Source organism: Homalodisca vitripennis, chromosome 1, assembly GCF_021130785.1.
Source record: "Homalodisca vitripennis isolate AUS2020 chromosome 1, UT_GWSS_2.1, whole genome shotgun sequence".
NCBI classification, from domain to species: domain Eukaryota; kingdom Metazoa; phylum Arthropoda; class Insecta; order Hemiptera; family Cicadellidae; genus Homalodisca; species Homalodisca vitripennis.
This window is the reverse complement of record NC_060207.1, coordinates 61866894-61892319: the sequence shown is the minus strand read 5'-3', so window position 1 is coordinate 61892319 and position 25426 is coordinate 61866894. Positions and strand designations below refer to the sequence as shown.

General features: G+C 33.7%; 1 protein-coding gene across 1 annotated transcript in view; it reads left to right on the top strand.

Annotated features, from left to right (window-relative positions):
• LOC124362987 (dynein axonemal heavy chain 6-like) overlaps window positions 1-25426 on the top strand; it is a 100274-nt gene continuing 74848 nt past the window's right edge. The window contains 5 exon segments of the mRNA XM_046817996.1: window positions 1-54; window positions 12659-12787; window positions 12789-12839; window positions 14532-14805; window positions 17796-17932. Coding sequence (XP_046673952.1) covers window positions 1-54; window positions 12659-12787; window positions 12789-12839; window positions 14532-14805; window positions 17796-17932 — 645 coding nt within the window.

The window sequence follows — 25426 nt, the reverse complement described above, 5'->3', positions numbered from 1 at the left end:
ATGGAGATGTTAGACTCTGTCCGTGATGACCCAACATTTGATCCAGAGGGCTCGGTAACCGGTGGGTTGACCAATGACCAAATCATGGGTATATGGTATTACTGACGTTAGAAAGAGAAGAAAACCAAAAGTTTCAACTCGTTTCCCAATGGAAGCTGTTGCATGATGACAAGGGGACCGTAAAAAGCATGCCAAGTCTTCGGGTCGAATATGGAAAGTTTTGCTTACGCAGTTTTTTTAATTCACCAGGGATGCTGTGCATTCATTTGAGTTCTTACTCACCAGGGTGTGTAGACAAGAAATGTCAATAAGGAAATATTATCTGTTAAAAAGTAATGTGCAATTTACATGAAGCCAATCCTACAGTACAATGCCCAGATTGGCTTTTACACCACGATTAAACACCCCTTGCTCACACATTTGTTACTTGTTCGCTCTACTTTTTGGCCTAAAAACAATAAACATTAGTGATGCCAAAGCCACCGTTATTCCCCAGATCTGGATCCCTTCTGACTTTCTCTTGTTCCCAAAAACTGAAGAGGGCCCATGAAAGATAGAACGGGTACTAACGCTACGATTGATGAGGTAAAGTACAGCAGTCAAAAGGGAGGAGCTGAACAAGATTATACAAGAATAAAAACCTTTTATGAAGTGTCTTCGAGGATTGGAACAGGAAACGTTTGGAAACAAGTGTATAATATCTTAATATGGGGAATTACTTTTGAACAGTACAAAAATTGAAATTGATGAATAAATAAAATAAATAATTATTTGAAAAAAAAAAATCAAAAAGCCTTGCGCTCCCTCTTATGAATGGGAGAAATGTTTGGGAAATAAAAAATTGTGTAAGGTTTTACCTATATAACCAAACATGCTATTGATTTAATATGTGTTATTCTGGAGGAAGACGGTGTTTGTAATATTGTGCTCCACATCTGTTGAAAAAGGGGGCTTCCCCCCCCGGCCGCCAACCCCCCCCCCCCCCCCCCCCCCCCCCCCCCCCCCCCCCCCCCCCCCCCCCCCCCTCCCCCCCCCCCCCCCCACAATATTGTTTTGACAAGATTAGTAAAAATGATAGACCATTTTAATTATTAATGCAATGCTAAGCTCCTTTGCAACATTAGATTGTCTTGCATTGACACAAAACATTATCCATGTTCCTACCGTAAAATGTTCTCTGCTGTTTGTTAGCAATGGGGACAAGTTTTGCCACTACAGGTATTTTTCCTACATTGTTTTACTTGTGTCTTGTTACAACTCTCAATCAGGTAACCTTCCAAGTAAAAAGTTTAAAAGCTGGTGTAATTTTACCAGATTCTTGGAACAAGGGTCTATTTCCTTCCAATCTTTTTGTCTTGGATACTGATGGTCGAGGAAATCCTCACAACACATGCATATTCCATTTGAAACATCAATCTCTAAACATGACAAAGACAATTATTTTGAGAAGAATTGTAACTAGAAGCCTCACCCAAAAAAAAAACAGAACGGCTAATGGCAGCACAAAGTACATAAGAGAACATGCATGGAAATGGACGGGTAGGGTACGAATAAGCGGACCCGGTGTTTTATATCGAAGAATGTAATCATCGATACTTAATATTCGCATCTCAATTCTTAAACTATACAAATCGATAAAAAAGTATCTATAGTCTGTAGATTAAAAACCGTGCTTAAGGCTGGTTTCGGACACAGTAAAGTACATGTAGAGTACAAATTTCATGCAAACATAGTAAATAACATGATGCCATAAAGTCTCAAAATTAATGCAACAAATTGTAAATCCCTGGATAACTGACCAGTAATAGGAAATAAAAAGGCTACATTAGTTAATTTAAGGTGCACAGGCTAGGAAGTACTAAAGATAAAAAAAAAAATTGGGGGGGGTGGATATATTATTGGTGGTGATGGGGGTGTGTTTGTGTAAAAAAAAAAATATATATTAAATTATTATAAGGGGGGGTGGTGGGGGGGAAAGTGATATCTAAAGAAATGTTAAAACACATAAGGGAAAGAACTAAAAACAGAATGTCCATTTTAGAAAAGAAAAAGTTTTTTGGACAGGAAAGATTGAATGCTCTACTAACTTGATAAATATCAAACGCTCGGCAAATAATTAATAATGGAACTTGGGTAGAAAGTTAACTGGTTGTAACTCAAGAATTACTTCTGAATGTAGATGGTAGACAAATTTCTGATCCTTTTATGTATAGCACGAAAGTTTTAATCGGTTTTTTTTTCTCATCAAAACTGTAGTAAAATTTAATTTTAACTAAACTTGCCTAATAACCTTGTTCTAAATGAGGAATTCCCAAACTAATAAATGTTCAAGTGGAATAAGTCCTTTTACTTTCAACCAGTAAAGATTCAGAGTGTAAGTTAGCACCCAATAATTGGCCTCTCTCAAATAATAAATTCTCATCCAGGTCCATGATTGATGTGTGCTGTGGCTGTCTTAAAACAATGTGGTAGGGGAAGTTATTCAGTGGCCCTCTGGCTCCATCTCCATTATATTCACTCTTTTGTCACATGGTATATTTCCTGATCAAAATGAAAAAATTGCCAAAGTTTGTCCCAGTTTTCAAGAAGGGTGACCCTCATGATGTATCTCTGGCTACCGTCCTATTTCTACAGTTATCATGTTTTTTTTCAACAAGTCTATGAGCGAGTAGTTGTACAACCAATTTTTTGCCTCTTATCTAGACATCTAATAGTTTAATTGAACAAGGATACAGGCATGGTTTCACGATTCTGGCAAAGTCTGTGATTACAGCATTTGCAACTGATTTTTGCTGCAGTCAATAATGAAAACATATTGATTTAAAAAGAAAAAAGTGGCTGCCATTTTCCTTCGGACCTGAGTCGAGACATATTTGACAGTGTCTCACATTCCTAAAATTTTCTACAGATTCCTTGGAAAATCCTCAATATTGATAGAAAAAAACTAGCTGCTCTGGTATTCAAATCTTATTTAACCAAAATCCGCAAGCCACTCAATATGTTGAGATAACCTAAAGCAAAATCGGAAAAACAAGAATCAACCAAAATTCATTCAAGAGCGCAGCAGTTCACATAAAATATGGCGTCCCCCAAGGTTTCCCATTTTAGGCCCATTTGCTGTTTGTATGCTATTTGAAGTGGATTGCCCCAGTGTGGTCCGATGGGAAACGGGGGAAAAATTTGTTTATAATGCAGATGACACTATTAATCTTCTTGTAAACCAGTGGACAATATAAAAACAGTCTTGAATTATCATCTTTTCTTAATATTTTCCAATTCTTATTCAAAATGTGGCCCAAAAAAATTTATTAGTCAATTAATTGAAAAAACAGACACCCTTATGCAAATTTTTCACTAAACAAAATTCAAATATAAAGAGGACCATACCTTAAAATCCTAATAGATGAATCATGAACTGGATCAAAACAGACAGCACAAAATTTCTAGGGTTGACGATTGACAAAAAATTTAGACCTGGGACAAACCACGTAAATAGAATTTCATCCAAAATATACATCTGGATTATTCTTGCTCTGAGGAAGAATGTCCAAAGCTGAGCAATCTCAAAACATTGAAAACTATATTTATTTTATTCACATCTCATTCATTCTCTACATCAACTTTGGAACTTAGCCTATACGGGGGGGAACAGTCAAAGCAAATCTCTCAAATAGAATTCTGAAATTACAAAAACAGGCTGCCAGGATCATGTTTTAGAAATCTTAGGGATGGAGAGACTCAGTCAGTTAAAATTTATTCTGCTCACAGCTACAAATTCCAACAGTATTTACCTTAATATATTACTGCCACAATCTTAAAACTGCAAAAGAATGTATTGAAATATCAGATCATCCTACTCAAAAACATACAATACAGGAAATTACAGATACTAGAATAATTGGGCATACATAAATTCTTGATGTTACTATAAATAAAAAAGCCCAACCTACGTCGGGGACTAATAATTTCTTCAAAGATTACCTTGCCCAAACATTTTAGATCGGAAACAAACCTTGCCAAAATTTAAGAAAAAAATTAACAAGTTACCTGACAGCAAAGGCACTTTAATCAATGAGAGGAATTTTATGAATCAGATGGCCCTCATTAGTTAGTTTCATTAATTTGAGAAGGCTTATTTTTAAGAATTTAAAGTTTCTCTTTAATTTGTAATATTGAACTTAACAGAAATATAATTGTTTATAGATTAACCATTATATAATTATGTATGGCTATGTTTAAATTGGAAAATATACCAGAATTCTAATTTGTTAATGTAAAGATTAGTTCAACTATATTGTATATACAAATGCTGACATTATTCATGTATAAATTGTATACAAACTATGAATAAAGGAAGATTCTTATCCTTATCTTATAAGTTGCTCTTCCCTTCTAGATTAACTCATATTAAAAAAAAAAACAAACAAATTTCATTGGTTTAAAGCAAGTGTACTAACAAAAAAAATATTGCTTTCAACAACCTCTGTCTGATTAAAATATCGTGTGCTTTTATCAGAACCAAAACCTGTCTAAAGATATTTGGAAGAAAATCTTGGATTAGAATCATTAACAATTGTGTATTTTGTGAACTGTGCACAAGAAATATAAAGAATGGTAATGTTAGACATTGAACTATACCTTTAAGTACTTCTAACAATATTATTTATTAGGGCAAAGAAGAACTGGCCAAAATCGTGATCATATGTTTGAAAAATAAGTTGCGGATGTAAATCTATATAGGAATTAATTTCTTGTAGCCATCAGAAAATATGGTTGTTACAAGAAAAAAATAAAGTTAAAAAATTATATTCACTGTCATTATTAGAGTATTATGTTTTATAAGACATATCTGATTTTATATTGTGTGCATTTATATTATGAAAAATCTAATTAAAGTCCCCATTGATCCACAATTGGATGGGTGTCCAGGTGCACATGGTATGTTTGAGGGTTCTAAGGATCTAAGCCCAAGCCTCCCCTGCCACTGTCGAAAGTCGTAGATTGTGGGATGGTGTTTGTTGGATCCTGACGATCTCAAATGGTTGCCCTATGTTCCAGTCTTGGGCTTATCAGAATATAGCGCAAGCCGTTTACATCCAATCCAGCGAGGCCTGAGTATGTTTCTTTTGTCCTCGAGTTGTTCTCCAAACACGTTGAATAATGCTTTGGTTTTCGTCAAGAAGCATCTGTGTGTTGCCCTATAAATCAGGTGTGGACGAGTTCTGTTCCTATCTATTTTATTATTTCGTATTTGTGCTCTTCACTTTTCTTTACTTGATAATTTACTTGTTTTTCTTAACAGTTTTGTATTGATATTTTCTCATTTTCAAATTTTTGTGGGCTATAGTCAAAAACCAAAAAAACCTTATCTAAAACTTTATGGCACATGCCTTTCTGATGATGTTTGTGATTTTCTTTTCTTTTACCTCCTCTACCAGATATAAACGCTCATTCTTCAGGAATAATTAGCTACTATTGGCATTTGAGGGGGGGGGGGGAGAAAGAACGGGATATAAAACCATAAATCAATCACCAATTGAGATATCTTCAAGGATGGCATGTTATGAAAAGTTTTAAAAAACAAGTAAAGTTTCAAAAAGTATAAGCAATAGGCTGTGTTTTAAATGCAAAACAAAAAAATGCAAAGTGGGTGTTTCTTGTTTTGGAGTCTGTTATCACTTTGCAAGAAATACACCTGATCCCGTCACAAACTTCCACCCAAAAACCAACCGCTCTCACCATTAAACTTAAGGTGAGGACATTCCAACCAGCTTTATCACGGACCAATTGACTCATTGAAAGTGGCCAGACTAGACTACAAAAATCTCCATAACATCCGTGATGGGAGTGGTGGGTAATTCTAAACTAAATTACCCACTTTAAAAAATATTTTAAACTATAAACAAATTACTTGAACTATTTTTTTTATAAGCAAAATTGTTGAAAATACATTCCTCTCAATATTTTTTGAGCTGCTTTAATATGATAGTGTGTTATGTGACTGGAAGAAATTCAAAAGTTATTCCTGTGAAGGAAAATTCTTCAAGTTTCACTTTTTCAATTTTTTAATATTACTACACTATTTAAATATATTATAATATTTAATATATTTATATTTTTTTTTTTTTTTCAGGTTGAAATAAGCAAAGTGAAATGACAAATGATATGTAAACTGTTCTGGAAAAAGTCTTATCAACGAGCCCAGGACTTCTAGAAAAAACTCAATGGACAGGAGTAAGTCTAGGGGGGACTATTTCACTCTGCCAGACTTTTCTATTTCCTCTTACCTTTGGTCAGTCGGTGGGCAATTTGCTAGACTCTTCCACGAGAAAAAGTTTGAAGAAATTTTGTGTTCATGATACAGTTTGAGGATAATCCAGATTGCACCAGTAAGTAGAACATCATGTATTCTTGATTTGATAATAACTAATAATAACTTAAACACAGTGTAAAGGATTACCAAATAGACAGTAAACATTAGGAAACTACTGGTGTTTTATGATGTATTTAAGAAACATTCTTGATCTCTGTTTACCACAACTTGGGTTCATGTTGATCGTAATGTATTAATAAACTACGATCAACACTTGAATCTGGTTTTCTTTTTCTGATTAAAAAAATAATTGGGATATAGTTTATAAACTAAATCAGAGGATTGTTAAGAAATGTGTTTATTTTCAATTTGTAACCTTATCAAAGTTTTTTTTTTGTTCTAATATCGATTTTTAATCATTTTAGATTGCACTTTCCGGTTCCGATCTATGGGATCTCTACATGACATATGACTCAGATGACGGCTGGAGACATGGATTCGCATTAAATTCCTTCTTTCAAGTATGACTTCGCAGTCGTGGCCATTTTTTGAAATGTTAAGTTCCAACAATTGATACAGTACGTTTTTGGCTACATCAATGGAAAAACTGTTTGCTGTCAGTATGACAGTACTGTGTATACTGGAAATAACAGGTATTATTCTGATTTATGTTATTGATTTTCTGCTTAGTTATTTTTGTAATAATTTAAATGCATTTCACTACAGTGAAAAATCACAACAACCAATTTTAGTAACTTTTTATTTTGTGAGTTTTTATACACCCATTAATAAAGAATTAAATTTTATAACTACAGTACACACATAATTATCTGACAAACTGAATGGGAAAACAGGAAGAGAAAACAGGCCATTACGAGTGGCCTGATGAGCTGAGGGTTAGATGGGGGGGGGGGGGGTGGGGGGGGGGGGGGGTGGGGGGGGGGGGGGGTGGGGGGGGGGGGGGGTGGGGGGGGGGGGGGGTGGGGGGGGGGGGGGGTGGGGACGGCGTCCGTGTATAGCTTGGGTCATGTTATTTAATTGTATTATTTAGCTCAGTCATCTTATTTTGGGATTCAAACATTTTGATTATGTTCATTGGTTGTCTAAGTTCGTATTTGTTGGTTTTGAGATCCCTGGGTCACGTTTTAGTAATGAAATTATATTATCGTCATACTACAAGTGAGTCTAGACAGCTGATCGTAGGCGCCGCGGCTGATCGTCGGTACTGTCAGTTTGCTTTGTAGTGTTTCACGTTGTGTGTTGTTGTGAGTCTTAGTGATGTCTTACTAAGTTTTCTACAAATATTTCCGACAAATACTGAAGCAAATGTTATTATAATGTATTATAAATGTGAATTTAACTGTTTGTAAATAATCAGAACTTTAGTTTCTTACTGAATGAAGTAAAGGCAAATGCAAACAATCTGAGGTTATCCGTGTGTTTTGTTTTGTATTTACACTCGCTTTGTTTTTTCTTCTCGACTTTCCGTTGATTTTCTTTTATATTCTTTACTTATTATTTTCGTGTTTAAATAATATGGGTGATGAAATCAAAAGTGATGCAATTCGCGATCTTTTGTTTGACTCCGAGTCTTAAAATGACGATGATTTTGATACACACCTGGGACCAAATATTGACTTTATGAACGATCTAAACGAAAATGTGCGAGATCCTGTATTTGATTCAGACCATTGTGCTTTAAAAATTACCACACTAAGGCGAACTACCTGAACTAACAAGCTATGTAGCAAAAACTTTTTTTGTATTTTTTACATAACATTCAGTAGTATGTAATAATTTTATTTTGAAAATAAACTTTATATTTGTATACATTTAAAAAAGTATGTATCTCTATCTTTAACCCATTCACCTACTAATATTTTAGCACACAGTTGTTGGGCCAAGGAATTCCATTATTTTTGCCTATTATTTAGGTGTGCAGATATTTAGCTGTAACTTTCTAGTAAATCCTAGTGTTCTAAAAAAATTTTGTAGCAGTGTTTTTCTTGACCTTGCCTACCATTTAAAACTCCCTGCATAAAAAAAAAAAAAAAAAAAAAAAAAAAAAAACTGTGCATTAAGGTACCTATTATGAGATATAACCTATAACATACCGGTAATAACATAAATTTATTTTTAAATAAAATTTTATTTTGCCCACCACCAATATTTTGTTCTCAAAATGAAAACCTGAAATGGAATTATTATTGTGTAGCCTACCTTATTTGTCCTTAGAAGTCACACACCAAAAGAGTTTTGTATATTTCATAGTATATTTACACACAATTATATCGTTTTTATATTATATACCCTACCATATTTATATTTATATTCATAAGAATTGATTTGCATTGACAAGGCCTACGAAGTCAGTTGCCGGTCCGATGTCAGGAGTTGGTAATTCCTCTTCTGAATCGAAAATATCGGAGTTTTCAAACTGTTTCCGTGTCACACGATCCCATTCCACATCTGATTGATCACTTCCGGTACTGAATTCTTCACTACAATTATTAGAATTGTTCATAAAACGATTTATTTCACTGTCACGTAACCTATTACCAGCCATGTTTACGGACACTAACAACAACAGGTATCATATGGAGTAAATCCATCTGTTATTCTTTGCTTACGTCAGTTTAGCCAACTAATGAAAAAAATATTGTTCTAAACAAACAATTAACCATAGAAACGAAACATAGTTTGATTAGTGCAGCTATCTGTCCAGTTTAAAGTGAACTATTACTGCCGCGGAAACGCTCCGTCGAAGTATGGCAGGGCCCGCGGCGGAAGCGGCGGAATGGCTCCGTCGAAGTAGGTGAATGGGTTAATAAGATATATAGTATGAGTTTATAACATAATTACTGTAATAAACAACAGAATTTTTTAAAAGCATCATAAACCCCCAGGGCAGCCCACCGCCCGAAACATGTATTAAGGGCCCAGGGTACAAAGAGTTAATACATACTTATAAAAAATGAGGACAATGATGGACACATTATATTTATATAAATAGACTGGCACATAACCAGCGACTTCACTTCGCAATTTCTCATGCAAACATTTCCATATATTTGACTGGAATAGCTCGCAAGATTTCAGTAAAATTTTGGAACTATATAATAGTCCAATGTAAGGAGGAACCTCCAAAAACAAAAAGATTCATACCTTTTCTTAGTGAAAAGCACTTAGTGATATAATACAAGAAGGGGCCCTATGATATTTTTTAAAATGGAAATTAGTCATATATCATAGCATCAGTAAATAATTTCCTTATGTCCATGTTTGGCACTTCTTTGATTTTAATTTTATTAATTATATTTCTAATGCCAAAATTGGAGTTTGCTAATTTTCCCACGAGAAACAATCTATATATTATAATATAGACCTACATAATACATTTTTAAATGAGGTTGGATTCAAAACCCGCACATTTTTTTTCTGTAATTTTATAATTATAAAATCATTGTTATTGAAAATTAAAACCTAATATCAACATCAATAATATTAACAATAACAATAATAATAATAATAATAAACAACATTAATATCAACAACATTATGACTGTTATTAGTTATTATCCATATGTAGAGATCATACATGATACAGTATAGTATATGTTTTCTTCCCAATCCATGTTCGCTATATCGTACTGTTTCCTGGGTCCAGTCTAGGAATTATATCAGTATTTATATACCTACGCTGTATCGTATAACTCATCAGTGAGAAATGGATACAATGTTTCCTCGATGATTTTCTATTATAATATATATAGTGATTCGTGTATATCTATGTGATTCCATTTGCTAGAATCACAGACTTCATTGCGCTCACTTGTTTTCTTGAATTGTAGTCACAGAGCGAATGATATTCTGAATTAGACAATAAATAAATAATTATTGTATAACACGTTTTCTGTTATCACAATGTAATAAAAAACTGGTACACAGAGCGAATGATATTATGAATTAGACAATAAATAAATAATTATTGTATAACACGTTTTCTGTTATCACAATGTAATAAAAAACTGGTACACAGAGCGAATGATATTCTAAATTAGACAATAAATAAATAATTATTGTATAACACGTTTTCTGTTATCACAATGTAATAAAAAACTGGTACATAGTCAATGATTAAAACTACATAACTAAGCTTATTCTAAAACATTACATATTTTATCAATACAGAAACGTTATAAAACATTAAAAAAAACATTCATTAAATCCAAGGCTTAAACCCATTTTAACAATTTTTTTTAAAGATATATTTTTATATTATTTGTTTTCATAAACTGTCTTCAAATAATTCATTTACATTATAATATGTTTTTTTGACAAAGTGCTTCTTTTAATTTGTTTGTAAATTTAGATAAAGGAAGTTTTTATATGACAGTGGAATATTATTATATAATTTCAAACCTAGATAAAGAGGACTAGTTTCAATTTTTTTAGTTTATGTGTCGGATATTGAAACAAATTACAATTTCTTGTGTGATATGTATGATTACATTTGTATTTTTTAAAATATACATACATGGCAAAGTAAGGATGTTACATTTTTAAAGTAGTGGTTTACATGTTGTTCTTGCGTTTCAATGAACCTAATGTTCTAATAATTGATATTTGACTATTATAGAGTTTTTGCACATCTGAAACAATTATTATCCCACAAAGTAATTCCATAACTCAACATCAAGTATACATGGGCTTAATAAACAGCAATACCAACTTCCAAAGATGTTATTCTAACTCGCGTACTTAAAGCATATCTGGTTGAATTAAGTGTCTTATTTAACGTATTGATATGGTCAAGAAAAATTTAATTTAGTGTAAATATGTATGCCTAAAAATGTTACTACTAGTGTATTATTACTAAATCCTTTATAGAATGATCATGTCTTAATTTAAAGCGTAATTTATTAGTCTTGTCTCGATTTAACAACAGACTGTGAGTTAGGAAAATTTTGACTAGTTTGTGGATGACATCTTTGGTGTTTAAGTTCTGTCACTTAACATTTTTCGTCTAATTAGAGCAGTCGTATTGTCTGCATATAAAAAGATTCTACAAACTTCTTTAGGGAGGTAATGTGACAGATCATTGACATAGACAATGAATAATAATGGGGCCTAAGATTTGACCGTTGGGGTACACTAAATATTTCACATCTGCCCAATTAGAACAATATTTTCCTGATTTATCAGCAAAAACTATCCTCTGTTTACGGTTAAATAAATAAGAATGTAATAGTGTAAGAGCTGTACCTTTGGCACCCATTCTTCTTAACTTTGTCAGCAGCAGTGTATGGTGTATTATGTTAATGCCCAGCTCCTTCAATTTTTGTTCTTTTCGGCTACTGAAAATATACCACCCCACAATGTCTAAGGAAACCAAACTCAGTATTGTTACATGTACACATTTACAATTTAGTTCATTAAGTAAACTCTTGAAATAAATTAATTGGTTTGTGTTGTTTCCCATGATATTGAAATAAGAGGTGTGTTTTTACTTTTGTTTATGTTTTTTACTCTATGAATGTAAACAAATTGAAAATAGTGGTTAAATTAATGAAACATATAGTCATACTGTCATAATACAATGTTTACACAGAACAGTTGATTAAATTTAAACAGGCTCTTTCAATTAATATTTCCACAACTTTAAAGACTAAAATGGAATTTTTAGCTGCTTTAAGAGACCTGTGAGGTATAGCCCGGAAGGATTTTCAAAATAGGAATAGGCCTATATTCATCCCAGGAAACCTAAGAATGTGCATGTAAAATTTCAGTACGATCAGTTGATTAGTTTATGCATCAAAGCAAAACAATGGCCTAGTGGCAGGAATGTGTACTACACGCTGCCGGCTGCCAGCAATACAATTCCGGTTACTTTTGGGTACCCCCTCGTAAAAAGTAAATAAGAAAAAAAGTAATAAATTACTATACAATATGCAGGTAGACTAAGTTAAGTTAACAATTATATTAATCATTGTAATGTATGTTTTATATTCTGATGATATGGTGAATTGTGTTTAACATCAGGAACTCAAGATTTAAGCTGATCCAATTTACCATGAATAAATTAGATGTAAAAATGTTTTACTGAATCAGTTAAGAATAATAAAGTTTAAAAATAACGTTTCATAATTCTTTCATAAAAGTAAATTGACTTTATTTTCTTAAAGGCTATTTTATCATGGTTTCATGCAAACTATTTTCAGAATTCTCACATTCTATGAGTCATATATTTTTGGTTGGTTTAGTAGTTTTGCTGATTTTGCTGTTTCCACTTTATTATATCAACCATAGATATGTAAATTTTAATTCTAAACCATGTCTCAATAGGAAACATCAGCAATCATTGGAGCTCGTGTAATCGAGGCTGAGGCAACAGAGGAGAAGATCTCTAGTGCCAGAGAGAGGTACCGAACTGTTGCTACCAGAGGCTCTTGCCTCTACTTCGTTGTGGCCCGATCTTGCCAACATAGATCCCATGTACCAGTTCTCTCTCAAATACTTTAATCAGGTGAAACAACACTATTGAAATCTGAGCTCTCATGTTTATCCTCACACTCAGTAAACTTGTCCTCCCAACCCCTCAATCTTTAACCATCAAGGACTTATGAAGGAGTGTTTCATGATGACTAAAACCGCTGTCATGGAACAATACCACTGTGAATACAAGTTTTAAAATATTTTTATCTACCTTATTATACTTATACACTTGTAGATTTAATCTTTCTTTAGATATAAAACAAAACTAAACAAAATGCATATATACATACATATAAGTTTTGTTTAATTTTGCACACACATACAAACACACAACTGGTTTATTCTCTTCAAGAAATCAAGAAAAAGCCATTGTCCAATTGTTTTAAAACATTATCAATTTTAATGTATCTAGTACTCTTCTTCAGATAAATTATTAACTGTATAAAATATTTACAACAAATATGAAAAGAAAAAATAAGCATTTATAATAGAATAACAAACATTATAAATAAATACAATACATCAGCAGCTCACGATCCATGAAATTGAATAAATAGAAAAACTTTAAATTTATCATAAATTATGAGCTCTTGGATGTCTGTTTGAACCTGTTAGTTACCATAATAACATTGCAGTATTATCACCCATTTTGCTGTATAATTTGAACAAATAGAGAGCTTATGACTTATATTTTATTTATAAATTCATATTTATTCATTCTAATGCATCTAGACAGGTAAAAAGCAGATCTGGGTTGAATACACCTCAGATGATACCAGGCCTCAATTTATTCGGCTGCTCTTCCACAGGAGAGGACTTCCCGTTTTATTATTTTATCAATTCTTATTTGAAAAAACTACTACATATTATAACATTGTTGTAAAGATTATTAAAACTATCTACAGTATGGTGCTTTTTCAAAAATTGTTAAGCTTATTCACTGTTAATGCAAATGCCGACTTAAACCTATCAGCTTAGTAGTAAAGAACAATAAACTAATGGCAAAACCACAGTACAGTATGCCAAAGTGTGAAAATAGCATAGCAGTATGATGCCAGGAAAACAGTAGTTGCAGAAAGATACAAGTAGTTCTAACAGTTCTGTTAGAAAATCAGCACGTCAGGGAGAATTATGATGAAAACAACTGATAACTCACTTTCAATGAAGAGGTCAAATAAAACGATTTTGTTTTATTCCTAGATAGTATCCCTAGGCATAAAAAACATTCAATTACAACAATACTGTCAATATATATTTCTATTAGCTGTACCAAAAAGAGCCATATGATAGCAGCAGAAGAAAGCAGGAAGCAATGGTAAAATAGTTGGTGGTGATACGGAAGTGATTGAACTTCAGCATCAGGGCTCCCCATCATGGCTATTCGAGGTAGTTGCTCGAGAGAGGGTTAAATATTAACAACAAAAAATGCTATATTTTTATACTTGCAATATAACTTTTCCTCGGATATATGCAGACGGATATAAACATTGTCCCTTGTTTATATACATTAATGTGTGCACATAACTTGTATATGTAGAATTTCAGGAGTACTAACATTGAGCTAAGTAAAATGTTGTTTTGATTTTAATGATCATTGTTTAAGTTTAAGCTAATGATGGTTTCTATTGTCGTCTGAATCTTCAAATGATGTCATAAGAAAACCGCTATGTGTTGTGCTAAATATTACATGACATGGATTACTGAAAGAAAACAATTTGTTCAGGTGTTTACCTCAGTTATCACCTCTAGTCCACCAGCTGATGAATTAGAAGCTAGGCTCCAGATCCTGCTCCAGGAGATCACCCTGGCCATCTACACCAATGTGTCCCGGGGCCTGTTTGAGAGACACAAGTTGGTCTTCAGCTTCATGCTGTGCACCAGCATCTTCAAGAATGCAGGCAGCATTTCAGAAGCTGAGTGGAGCTTCTTGCTCAGGGGTGCTTTGGCTGGATCAGTTGTTGTGAGTGGTGACATATGTTTCTTTCTCGTTACCTTTGGTTAAATAATTTTTTTATGCAATACTTTTAGAAGATTTTTTTAGTCATCAGTATAATACCAGCTTTATTAAATTTACCTTTCTTAACAATCTGGCTCAAATGTTTCACTAATTAAAAAATAGGATGTGTTTAAAAAGAATCCAATTTTATTTTCGACTACACAGGGAAATAACAAGTGAGGTACCTGCTGGCATTTAGATGCAGTCAATTATAGTGTGCTTGCACAAGCAGATCATGTGACTGTAAGAGTGTATGAGATAGCTGAAAGCAGTTCAGTGTTAAACCTCTACTGAGTCCTATTATTTTTGTTTTGTGCTCTATGGAACAGCAATATTGTATCAGATTTTGTTAAAAACTTGGTAACTCTTAAGTCCAATGCCAATAAAAATTTAAGAGGCCTTCGGAAAAGATACTTTCATCAGTACACTGACAAAGGAGTGGTTCAAACAGGTTTAAAGATGGCTGCACTTCAGCAGTTAGTAATCCTCAATCTGGAAGTCCAACAACAAATTGAAATAAAGTTATCAATCAAGTCCAAGTTTTAATGATGGAGGAATTGAACGCATGGTACAGAGGTAAAGCATCAGTAGTGGTTTAGTTTATTTCCAGATTTTGGCCATTATTGTATGGGGGTGGGGGGGGGGGGGGGTGGGGGGGGGGGGGGGTGGGGGGGGGGGGGGGTGGGGGGGGGGGGGGGTGGGGGGGGGGGGGGGTGGGGGGGGGGGGGGTATCACACAGGTAGACAGACAGACTGTCCTTTAACCTTTCAACCCCAAAGACAATAGACAATAGACAATATGCTTTATTAATAATATCATAAAGACATTTTACAGAGTCAAACAGTTTTTTACAAGTGAATTCTATTATTAAATGAGATGTCTATTTAAGATTTATCATTCGATGAGAAGAACTCATCAAGTGTGTAGTATGCTCTTTGTTTTGGAGGATCCTTAGTTTATGCAGTAAAGTATGGTTTCTAGGATGTAAATGGATGTTATTTTCAATATTTTCTAGTTTTTTAAAATGTTTCTGCAGCTCTCTCCAGGTCCTATTCCAGCTATTAACTTTATTACTTTTTCTGCACCACCAGAACTCTGTGAAGTTTGCCACCTGAAGAAACACCCAAGACTGCTATTCCATAACGCAGGTGGCTTTCGAGTAATGGATGATATGCTATTCTTGTGGCTTGATGAGTACTAGTTGTCTTGGTTTTCTTTAATGCAAACGATGCTGAGTTATACTTCATGCAAAGGCTATCTATATGATTTATTCAGCAAATGTTCTCATCAAGTGTTATGCCAAAATGTTTAACTTCATCAGCTGTTTGGATATTAGGCAGTTCAGTTACAAGGGCATTTGTTTACTGTCTAGAGTCATTTTTTTTGTTTTTTCTCATTGAGAATAAGGTTGTTTTTCATTGTTTATTTTTGAGCCATGTTGAAAGCTATGTATGTGTTAATTTCCAGTATTTCTATTTACTTCAAGCAGAACTCTGTCATCTGTGTACATGATCATTTGACAATCTTCTCTTAAGTGTTCTGGAAAGTCATTTATAAATAAAATAAACAAAACTGGTCCAAGAACCGAGCCTTGTGGAACTCCTCTTCTCGCTAGTAGAGGGATTGTACTGATTGTGAGAGTCCCTTGGTTGTTTCCTTTAGTTCCACTATTTGCTTTCGTCCATTGCAATAGCTTTAAAACCATGAGTGCTGGTTGTCGGATACCAACGTTTAGAAGTTTAGTCAATATGAGTTCATGTCCAAGACAATCAAAGGCTTTACTGAGATCAAGGAATAAACTGGTTATGGTATTGCTGATCTCCATACTGTCAATTATATATTCAGCTTGGTCGATAATTGCACTTGTGATAAATCTCCAGAGATGAATCCATGCTGCTTGCAAGTTAGTATTTGATTCTCTCTTAGATACTTCAAGAGTCTAATAAAAGTTACTTTTTCAATAAGTGTTGAGACTGATGGAAGAAGAGAGATTGGAATGTAATTAGCAATATTTTGAGGGTCACCTTGTTTAAATTTTGGATAGATTTTGGTTATTTTTTAATTTAGATGGGAAGATGCCTTTCTGAATGGACAAATTTGTGATATTTACAAGGGGTGTTATGAATTCATCAGCACAACATTTAAGGATCTTTGTTGGTATTTCATCTACTCCAGAAGAAAATGAGCACCTTAGAGACCTTACAATTCTGTAACATTTGATCAGTTGTAATTGGTTCCAAAGTTGTCAGAGTTTCTCTTAGAACTGCTTGGACATGTTGAGTAGCTGGGGCTGGATCATTGTTTATGTAATTTATTTTAAGAGTTTTTTCATGTATGTTTGCAAAATACTTGTTTTACAACCAATTACTTGTTGTAGTTATTCTTCCAGTATCTGTCAACAGTTCTCTGTCATGATGTATTTCTATTGGATCTAATGGTTATTGTAGTACTTTCAGAGCCTATCTTTCTTTACCTATCAACGTTTATGATGTTCCAGGTAGCTTTGGATTTATTATCTGATTGGTGTATGTATGTAGCGTTGGCCTCCTGTCTTGACTGTTTAAGTTTTTGGTTATATGGTTTCTTAAGTTCGGTGGCAGCCCGTTTGATATTTGCATTTCTAGTTAGGAAAAACTTATCTTGTGTTTTCAGGAATTCTTTAAGGATAGACATTTCTCTGGTATAAGTAATTAATTTTCCCTTTTCTTGCTCAGCGCCCCTCACCTTAGGGCAAGTCCAGTCAAGTGCAAACTGGAGAGATGTGCCAAAGTGGAAATATACTTCATCTACATCATTTGAATTAATAATGGAGTCCCAAATTTGCATAGCTGGTCGGTTCTTTAAGCTAAGGAGATTATTATGTGTAAGATTTCTTTATGAATTATATATGTTTCCTATGGTCTAGTTTGACATGTCAAGTGTACAGTATTGTCCAGGGTGGTCTGATAGCTCAGTGTTAGACACTTCTACACTTATCATGTCTTGATCCAGATCTGAACATACTAGGTCTATTGTTGAGCTCCAACCACCTGTTGCCCTCTCTGGATGTGCAAACAGTGTTGTGCAGTGTGAAAATGGTCATTCTGTTATCGAAAGTGCTACCCAAGAAAATAGTGTCCAGGAGGAAAGTATGTCTTTGCATGATTGCCCTAAAAATAATACTAATGTTCAACTATATGTAACACAACAAAAATCACTTATACAAAATTTAAACTCCAACAAATGTAACCTTAATGTTAATGACCCCAGTTTTTTAGAATAATAGACAACACAACTGTAAAAAAACCTTTAAAAATCCTTCAACTCAATATACAAAGCATTAGAAATAAACTTTTAGAATTAGAACAATTTTGCAACATTGAAAATATTGATATTATTTGTATTTCTGAACACTGGTTGCTTTCTGATGAGATAGATATGTACACACCACAGGAATTTGTGTCAGCTAGCTTTTACTGTAGGAGTAATAAAAAAAATGGGTGTACAGGGATTTTTATCAGACCTAACATTAAATATAAAGTAGTACAGTTTGAAAAATTTAGCAGTGAAGTAGATTGTGAAATTTTCTGTATAAAATTGGTGGAACAAAATATTGTTATTGTTAGTTTGTACAGATCACCATAGATTTGTAGTTTTTCCTAAACCTTTTTCCTAAATCCAAGGTAATATTGATAAATTTTTTCAAAAATTTGAACAGGCAATAAAACACGTATCAAGTAATGATACACTGATAACAGTTTCAGGATATTTTAATATTTAAATGGTTTTATTACAGGATCATAAAACTATAATCTTTTCCAACTTACTTAAGTCACTAAATTTAAAATGTACTGTTCAGGTTCCCACACACTGTACATCTTGTATAGACAATGTCTTAGTTAATTTTACAGAGAATTTGTATACAATTAAGTCTTTTGAAGGATGTTTTGCTGACCATAACTCTCATGTGCTAGAGGTTTATTCTAATAAATATCGCCATAAATCTTCAAATATTAATGCAGGCAATAAAACTTTTGTACGCAAGCAGTCAGAAAATGAAATTAATTAATTTACTGACCTTTTAAAAACTGAAAATTGGGAAATGGTTGATGACTTTAACTGTGATAAAATAACAGTAGAAGAACTATGCAACAACTTTTTAAAATGCTATATAAATCTTTGGCATTTCTGTTCTCCACCTATTAGTAAAAGAAGTAAAGATAAAATTAAAAAAGTGCAATGGTACAACCAGAGTTTAGCACAAGAGAGAAATTATATGCTTAATTTATACAATATTTATAAAAGTTTTAGAAACAGTAGTTCAGAGGGTTGGGAATTAGCTTATAGGACCTACCGTCAATGTAAAAGGAAATTATAGAAATAATTTAAAGCATGCCAAGAGACGAGCATGTGAAAGATACATAGAAAAAGCCCCTAATAAATGTAAAGCCGCCTGGGATATCATCAAGCAAGAAAGTAATTCCAGTACAAAACACACAGTTACACTCGAACCAACAGAATTGAACAACTTTTTCCTAAATTTTGTCTCTGAACTTTCAAACAGCATCCCATCCACTAACGTTTTATTCTCTGACCTTCTAAGAAATAATCCAGTCCCTCCTAACACTTTTAATTGGCAAACCGTTACTGTGGACCAGGTAGTAAATGTTGTATCAAATTTCTCCAACTCCAAAAGTACGGATTTATATTGGATTTCAAATCTTTTAGTAAAAAAAACTATTCATATTATCAAAGAACCATTAGCATTTATTCTTAGCAAATGTTTTGAGTTTGGTTACTTTCCTGAGTTGCTTAAAACCTCCAAAATTGTTCCAGTTTATAAGAAGGGCGATAGGCTATTGCCTCAAAATTATCGACCCATATCCATTGTTCCAATATTTTCTAAAATATTAGAGTCGCTAATGCATAAACAGCTATCCCATTACTTTGAACGATTCAATCTTCTATCTGATTCCCAATTTGGTTTCCGGGAAGGTCGCTCAACTATAAAAGGGGTCATGGAAGTAGTAAATTACTCTCTTAATGCCTTTGAAAATAAAGAATCAGTAGCCCTTTCGATGATGGATTTAAGTAAAGCATTCGACTGTGTCCCCTTTAATATTATCATAGAGAAATTGAAATTTTATGGAGTCTCAGAAGAATCATCTAATCTAATTCGATCTTACTTAACTAATAGAAATCAATATGTTTCAATTGGGGGTAATAATGCTTCTATAAAACCAGTGAAATGGGTGTCCCCCAAGGCTCAGTACTTGGCCCCTTTTTCTTTACTATTATAATAAATGATCTACCAAATAATTTGAATGTTAGTTCAGTAGTCTACGCAGATGACACTTCCCTTTTTGCAAGTAATAAAAACCTCCCTTATTTACTCACTAAAATGAAACAAGCTGAAAATGAAGCTTTAAAATGGTTTTCCTCTAACAAATTGCTATGTAACCAAGAAAAAACTCAAAACATTATTCTTAGCTTATCCAATAACACTCAAGATGTCCAATCCACAAAATTACTCGGTATTCACATTGATTCTAAACTAAACTGGTCCCATCACATTAATAACTTTATGCAGTAGGCTCTCGCGAGTAAGTTATCTTTTTTGGAAACTAAGAGATGTTGTTTCTATTGAATACTTGAGGACAGCATACTTTGGTTTATTTCAGTCTCATATTTCTTATGGATTAATACTTTGGGGTCATTCTTCTCACGTTAAAGATATTTTGATAATACAAAAGAGGGTTTTACGAACAATCTGTAGAGCTGAATTCTTAGAACACTGTAAACCACTTTTTATTAGTTTAAAAATTCTCACAATTATAAACCTATACATCTTCCATCTATTACTACATGTAAAAACTAATCTGCGCTCATTAACACTTAGACAAGATTTGCATTCGTGTAATACTAGAAATCGTGATAAGCTTGATATACCCCAGCATAGGCTGGCCAAAACAGGTTCATCTCACATGGTGAACAGCATTGTTTTCTTTAATAAACTTAATGTAACAGCTTGGACTGCCTCAACTGGGGTTTTTAAGAGTAAGGTATTGCATTGGTTACAACAAAATCCATTTTATAATCTAGAGGATTTTCTAAATCATGATGTGGATGTAGAATTTTAATTCTGAATAACTAAATAGTGCCAGAGTAGTAATTAAACTCACACATTGTAAAATTGTACTGTAAATTTTACATGTCTAATTTTAAACATATTTTATTCTATTTTATATATTATGTCTATTATTATTAATACATGACTATGCCTATTTCATTATATGTAAAATGTGATCAATGGCAATAAAAATTATGATTATGATTATTGAGGGTATAGAGAGTTCGGTGATTCTGGTAGGTGGGAGATCTAATCTCTGGATGTTATACCTTGACCAAAAGAGACCTAAACATCAAGTTTCAAAAGTCTACTTAAAAAGTAGAGGTTCGGTATAGGTTTGTTATTTTGTGCTCACTTCAGATTTTTTGGATTTCAATAGGTATGTTTTCAAATTAGCTATTAAAGGTGTTTTGGATTGTAAAAATATTGGAGCAATTTTGTTCACCCATGAAAGTTCACAAGAACACATCAGTCTTTAACTGACGCTTTGACCCACAAAAAAAGGATTAGAATGCTATATAATAAATTCAAGTCACATCAAAACTGAAGAAAGTATTGGAAAAATGTTTTGAATGAGTGTTCGCTATAGTAATAAATCTGGCAAGCCAAGGATATACATTTCAAGGATCTCATGAGTCATTTGGGTCTCTATAGACAATAGACAAACTTCTTTATTGGTATATTCATGAAGAACAGCAATAGTTTCAGGAAATAAAAATTGTTTTGGTATAGTAATTTGGAGGAAAATGATGCAAATATTTAATAATGATCTTGATTTCCCAATGCCTCCACCCTTGGTTTATGAATTCATTGATAAAGTAGAATGGCTGTTGGACAAAGAGGTCATGGAGTGTATTTTTTAAAGTATTTCCCTGAAGCTCTTTAAATGGGGTATGTGATTTCATAATTCTCACCCAACTATGGTTGGTTTCTCCTCAAAATGTACTGTGCAGTGTATGGATAAAGTGTTTTAATGATATAGGTCCTTTTGTATTTAGAGGTTCTTCTGGTGTGCGTACTTCTTGGACATATAGTGCAGTAACAGTCATTGTCTGGAATGTTTGCAAGATATCTCTGCAGCTTTGCCTTAGTTCTAGATTGACCAGGACTCGGATAGCTTTTTTCTGTAGTGTAAGAACTTTATTGAGGCTTCCGGCTGAGGATCCATCCCATACGAGTCCATACCTCATATGGGTTTCAACTAAGTAGTATTTTGTTTTGGCTGATTTCAAATTGCTGACCCCTTTAATTAAAGCATCAGACGACATATATACCAGATACTACTTTTTGCAAACAATGTTCATTTGCTCAGTCCAGGTTAAGTTGTTATCCAAAATAACTCTCTTTAATGGCCTCTTTTCTTACTTAAATTAATTTGGCTGTTTTTTTGCAGTTTTACAACCAGGTCATTTGATTTGGAGAATATTTAATTCTTGTTTAGAGAGCCTGTAGCAGCTGCACAACTCCATCTGCAGTATGGTTTCTTATCAGGAGTGCCATATAATCTGCATACATTACACAAGATGGATTATGATCTCGAGTGTGTGTTGGGAAATTATTGGCAAATAGGTAATCATCTACAAAAAGGTTAGTAGATGATGTTCTTGGAATTAATAGCTGAATTTGATCATTTTCTCACCAAACACTGAATGAAAAGAATTAAAAAATGTGATGTGGACTATGAGATATATCAAAAATATCAAAGAAAAAAAAGAAAATCCAGACTGACGAAAATAAAGCAACTGAAGTTATGTAAGAATACAGAATGTGACAAGTTCAGAGTGGAAACATTTTAAGTAATCTTGACCAACTAAAGAGCCGTAATAGCAGACGTAATAGTTTGAACCCATCTATTGTCGTCTTCAAATAAAAATATAATTAAATGTGCACAAAAACTTCAGTCATTTTATGGAAACAATCTGAAAATGGCATTCTCAAATTAATGTATAACCTTTCTAGTTTTTTAAAGAGTGGTAGTAATAGGTACTTTACAACCCACTAATATGATGGAAGTACACTGTGGATGAAAATCTCCAATCATACTCTCTAACATTGATATAGCTCTTCATACCTATTTGTCCACAGCTGTTTCTCACTGCTCAGTGGAATGTTTATTTTCTACCTTAACCCTTTCACTACCACTTTTCAATTTTTGAAATTTTGATTTTAATTAATTCGTTATATCAAATTATGCAAGAAATATTTTTTTCAGATTTTTTTTTCTAACGTTTACTATTTTTTACAGACGTTTTTTTAATTTTTTTTTGCTGGGACATATGTGTCCCCAGTGGTATATGAACACGGGACACATATATGTCCCACTGGTAGTATACACAAGTATGTAATTGGTAACAATAAGGTAAATAATAATTAGTAATTTATTCAAACACATGTTTATTACAACAAATAAAAAGAAAAATTAATTCCAATAAATTGCACAAATACGTGAAGAGATACATTTTACATAATTAAGTGTGATATATTGAAAAAACACGTTTTACAAAGTGGGAGGTCACATTCTGCGCACATGGTTTTTGTTCGTTTTTTCTGTCTGGTGATCCGAGCAGCGCGCTTGCATCTTCTTCTGGTCTGTCCTTCCACAGGCAAATGAGTACCGACGTTTGACATTGTTTTCACTCTCTTTGATGTTCTTCCAATGCTAGCTCTTCTTTTGACTGAAGTATTTGTTGATCCTTCGGCGAGCAGCTGTTCCGCTAGAGGCACCATGAACGTCAGAAGAGACGTTTTCCTGTGTTGAACTTCTTGGTGCAAAATCCATGCGTTGACAACTGATGTTAGAAGAAGTTTATAGAACACCTTTTTCCACCATTTTTTTTTACTTCCTATCAAAATCGTACACACCTACTTTTTGATCAGAAATATCAACTCCTCCCATTATTTCATTGTATAAAGCAATAGCTTCAGGGCATGTAACATCCTTTCTTTCTCCATTTTGTTGCATTCTCTTGACTGTTGTCACAGTATCTGAGTGTAAGTTACTCAGGACAACAAACTGCTTAGAATCCTTCCATGACACTGCTACTACACCTTCCTTACAACATAAAAATTCACTCTCATATTTTTTAAGTTTATTTTCAAACTTAGGCACATTTACCCTGTTCCCGATGCAAGTTGCGACACTAGGATGGCGTGTTTCACATAACAATTTGACCGAGGTGAAAAAACGATCAAATGACAGCACAACTTCTTCCTTGTCACCTCTTACAGTTGACGAAAGTTTGCCCACAACTGTTTCACCTAATGAACCGTCCACATTTTCAAGATCTTTACCTGCATAAACATTGAAGTCATAGCAATAGCCAGTGTCAGAATCGCACCTTTCCCATATTTTTATGCCCCTCTTTATGGGTTTCAAGGGAACATATTGTTTCATGGTCGACCTACCCTTGAACTTAGCCATTGATTCATCAATGCTTTGAAATGTTGCTTCTGTTCTTGCCTTAGGAAAAGTATGTTTCAAACAAGAAACTAATTCATCTACATAATAAGTCTTGGTAGCATTCTCAGGTTTGTTTGGCAGGTTGAAGTACAGCTTCGACATCAACAACTGAAACCTGTTCCTTGATATAGCTTTCTTTATAGCTACATTTCCCATGGATTCTTGCATGGACCAGTAGTCAGATATGTTTGGTAAGCGATTGTAGCACATGATGAGAACGCAGCCTATTAAAACCATTATTTCATGATAATTTGTCTTAGCTATATTTTTTTTCTTTTGTTTTTGTAGTATGTATAATCTTTAATTTGTGCAGTGCGATATGTACATAAAAAGGCTTTTAGGGAAAACTTCCAAAAATACTGTCATTTCCTTTGAACCTCTGTTGATTTTAGCTAAAATTATAGGCCTAACTTTTATTGGCAAGGATTTTCTAGGTTTAAAAGTTTGTTTTACCTTATTCCAAATGATTTTTGGTCTCTCTCGTTACCTACAGGCTTATTTTTACCTAGTTCCGTTCTATTCTTCTTGTTAGTTTTCGGCTGGGTACCTGTTCTTTCACCAGAATCTGCAGTGGCCTGATGACTGTTATCGGCAGTGTCCGGCTGGTTGCTAGTTCCCTCGCCAGGATCATTAGAAACCTGCCCACCGTCATCAGCATCATCAGGTTTTTGAGCAGCTGGATTTTCAGAAGCGTCATCACTTTTTTCGGAAGAATCAGATTGGTGAACGTCATTATCACTGTCAGCAAAAAACTGTTCACATTCACTTTCAGAACAGTCAGAAGGTTTATAGTCAGGGTCTTTGTCGCTATCATACATCAAATCACCTTCCGAAGGTCTATCAGGTTCACTTGAAGGAAACTCTAGCAAACTACTTATGTCTTTACTATTTAAATGCGACATGGTCCTACACTACCACTGGGACGTATATGTCCCGCACTGAAACACCACTGGGACACCTGTGTCCCAGCACAAAAAAGACAAGAATATGGCAAATTAAACAAGTTTCACTGAAATAAATCAATAAACAAATTGATTGTATATACAGTACGGT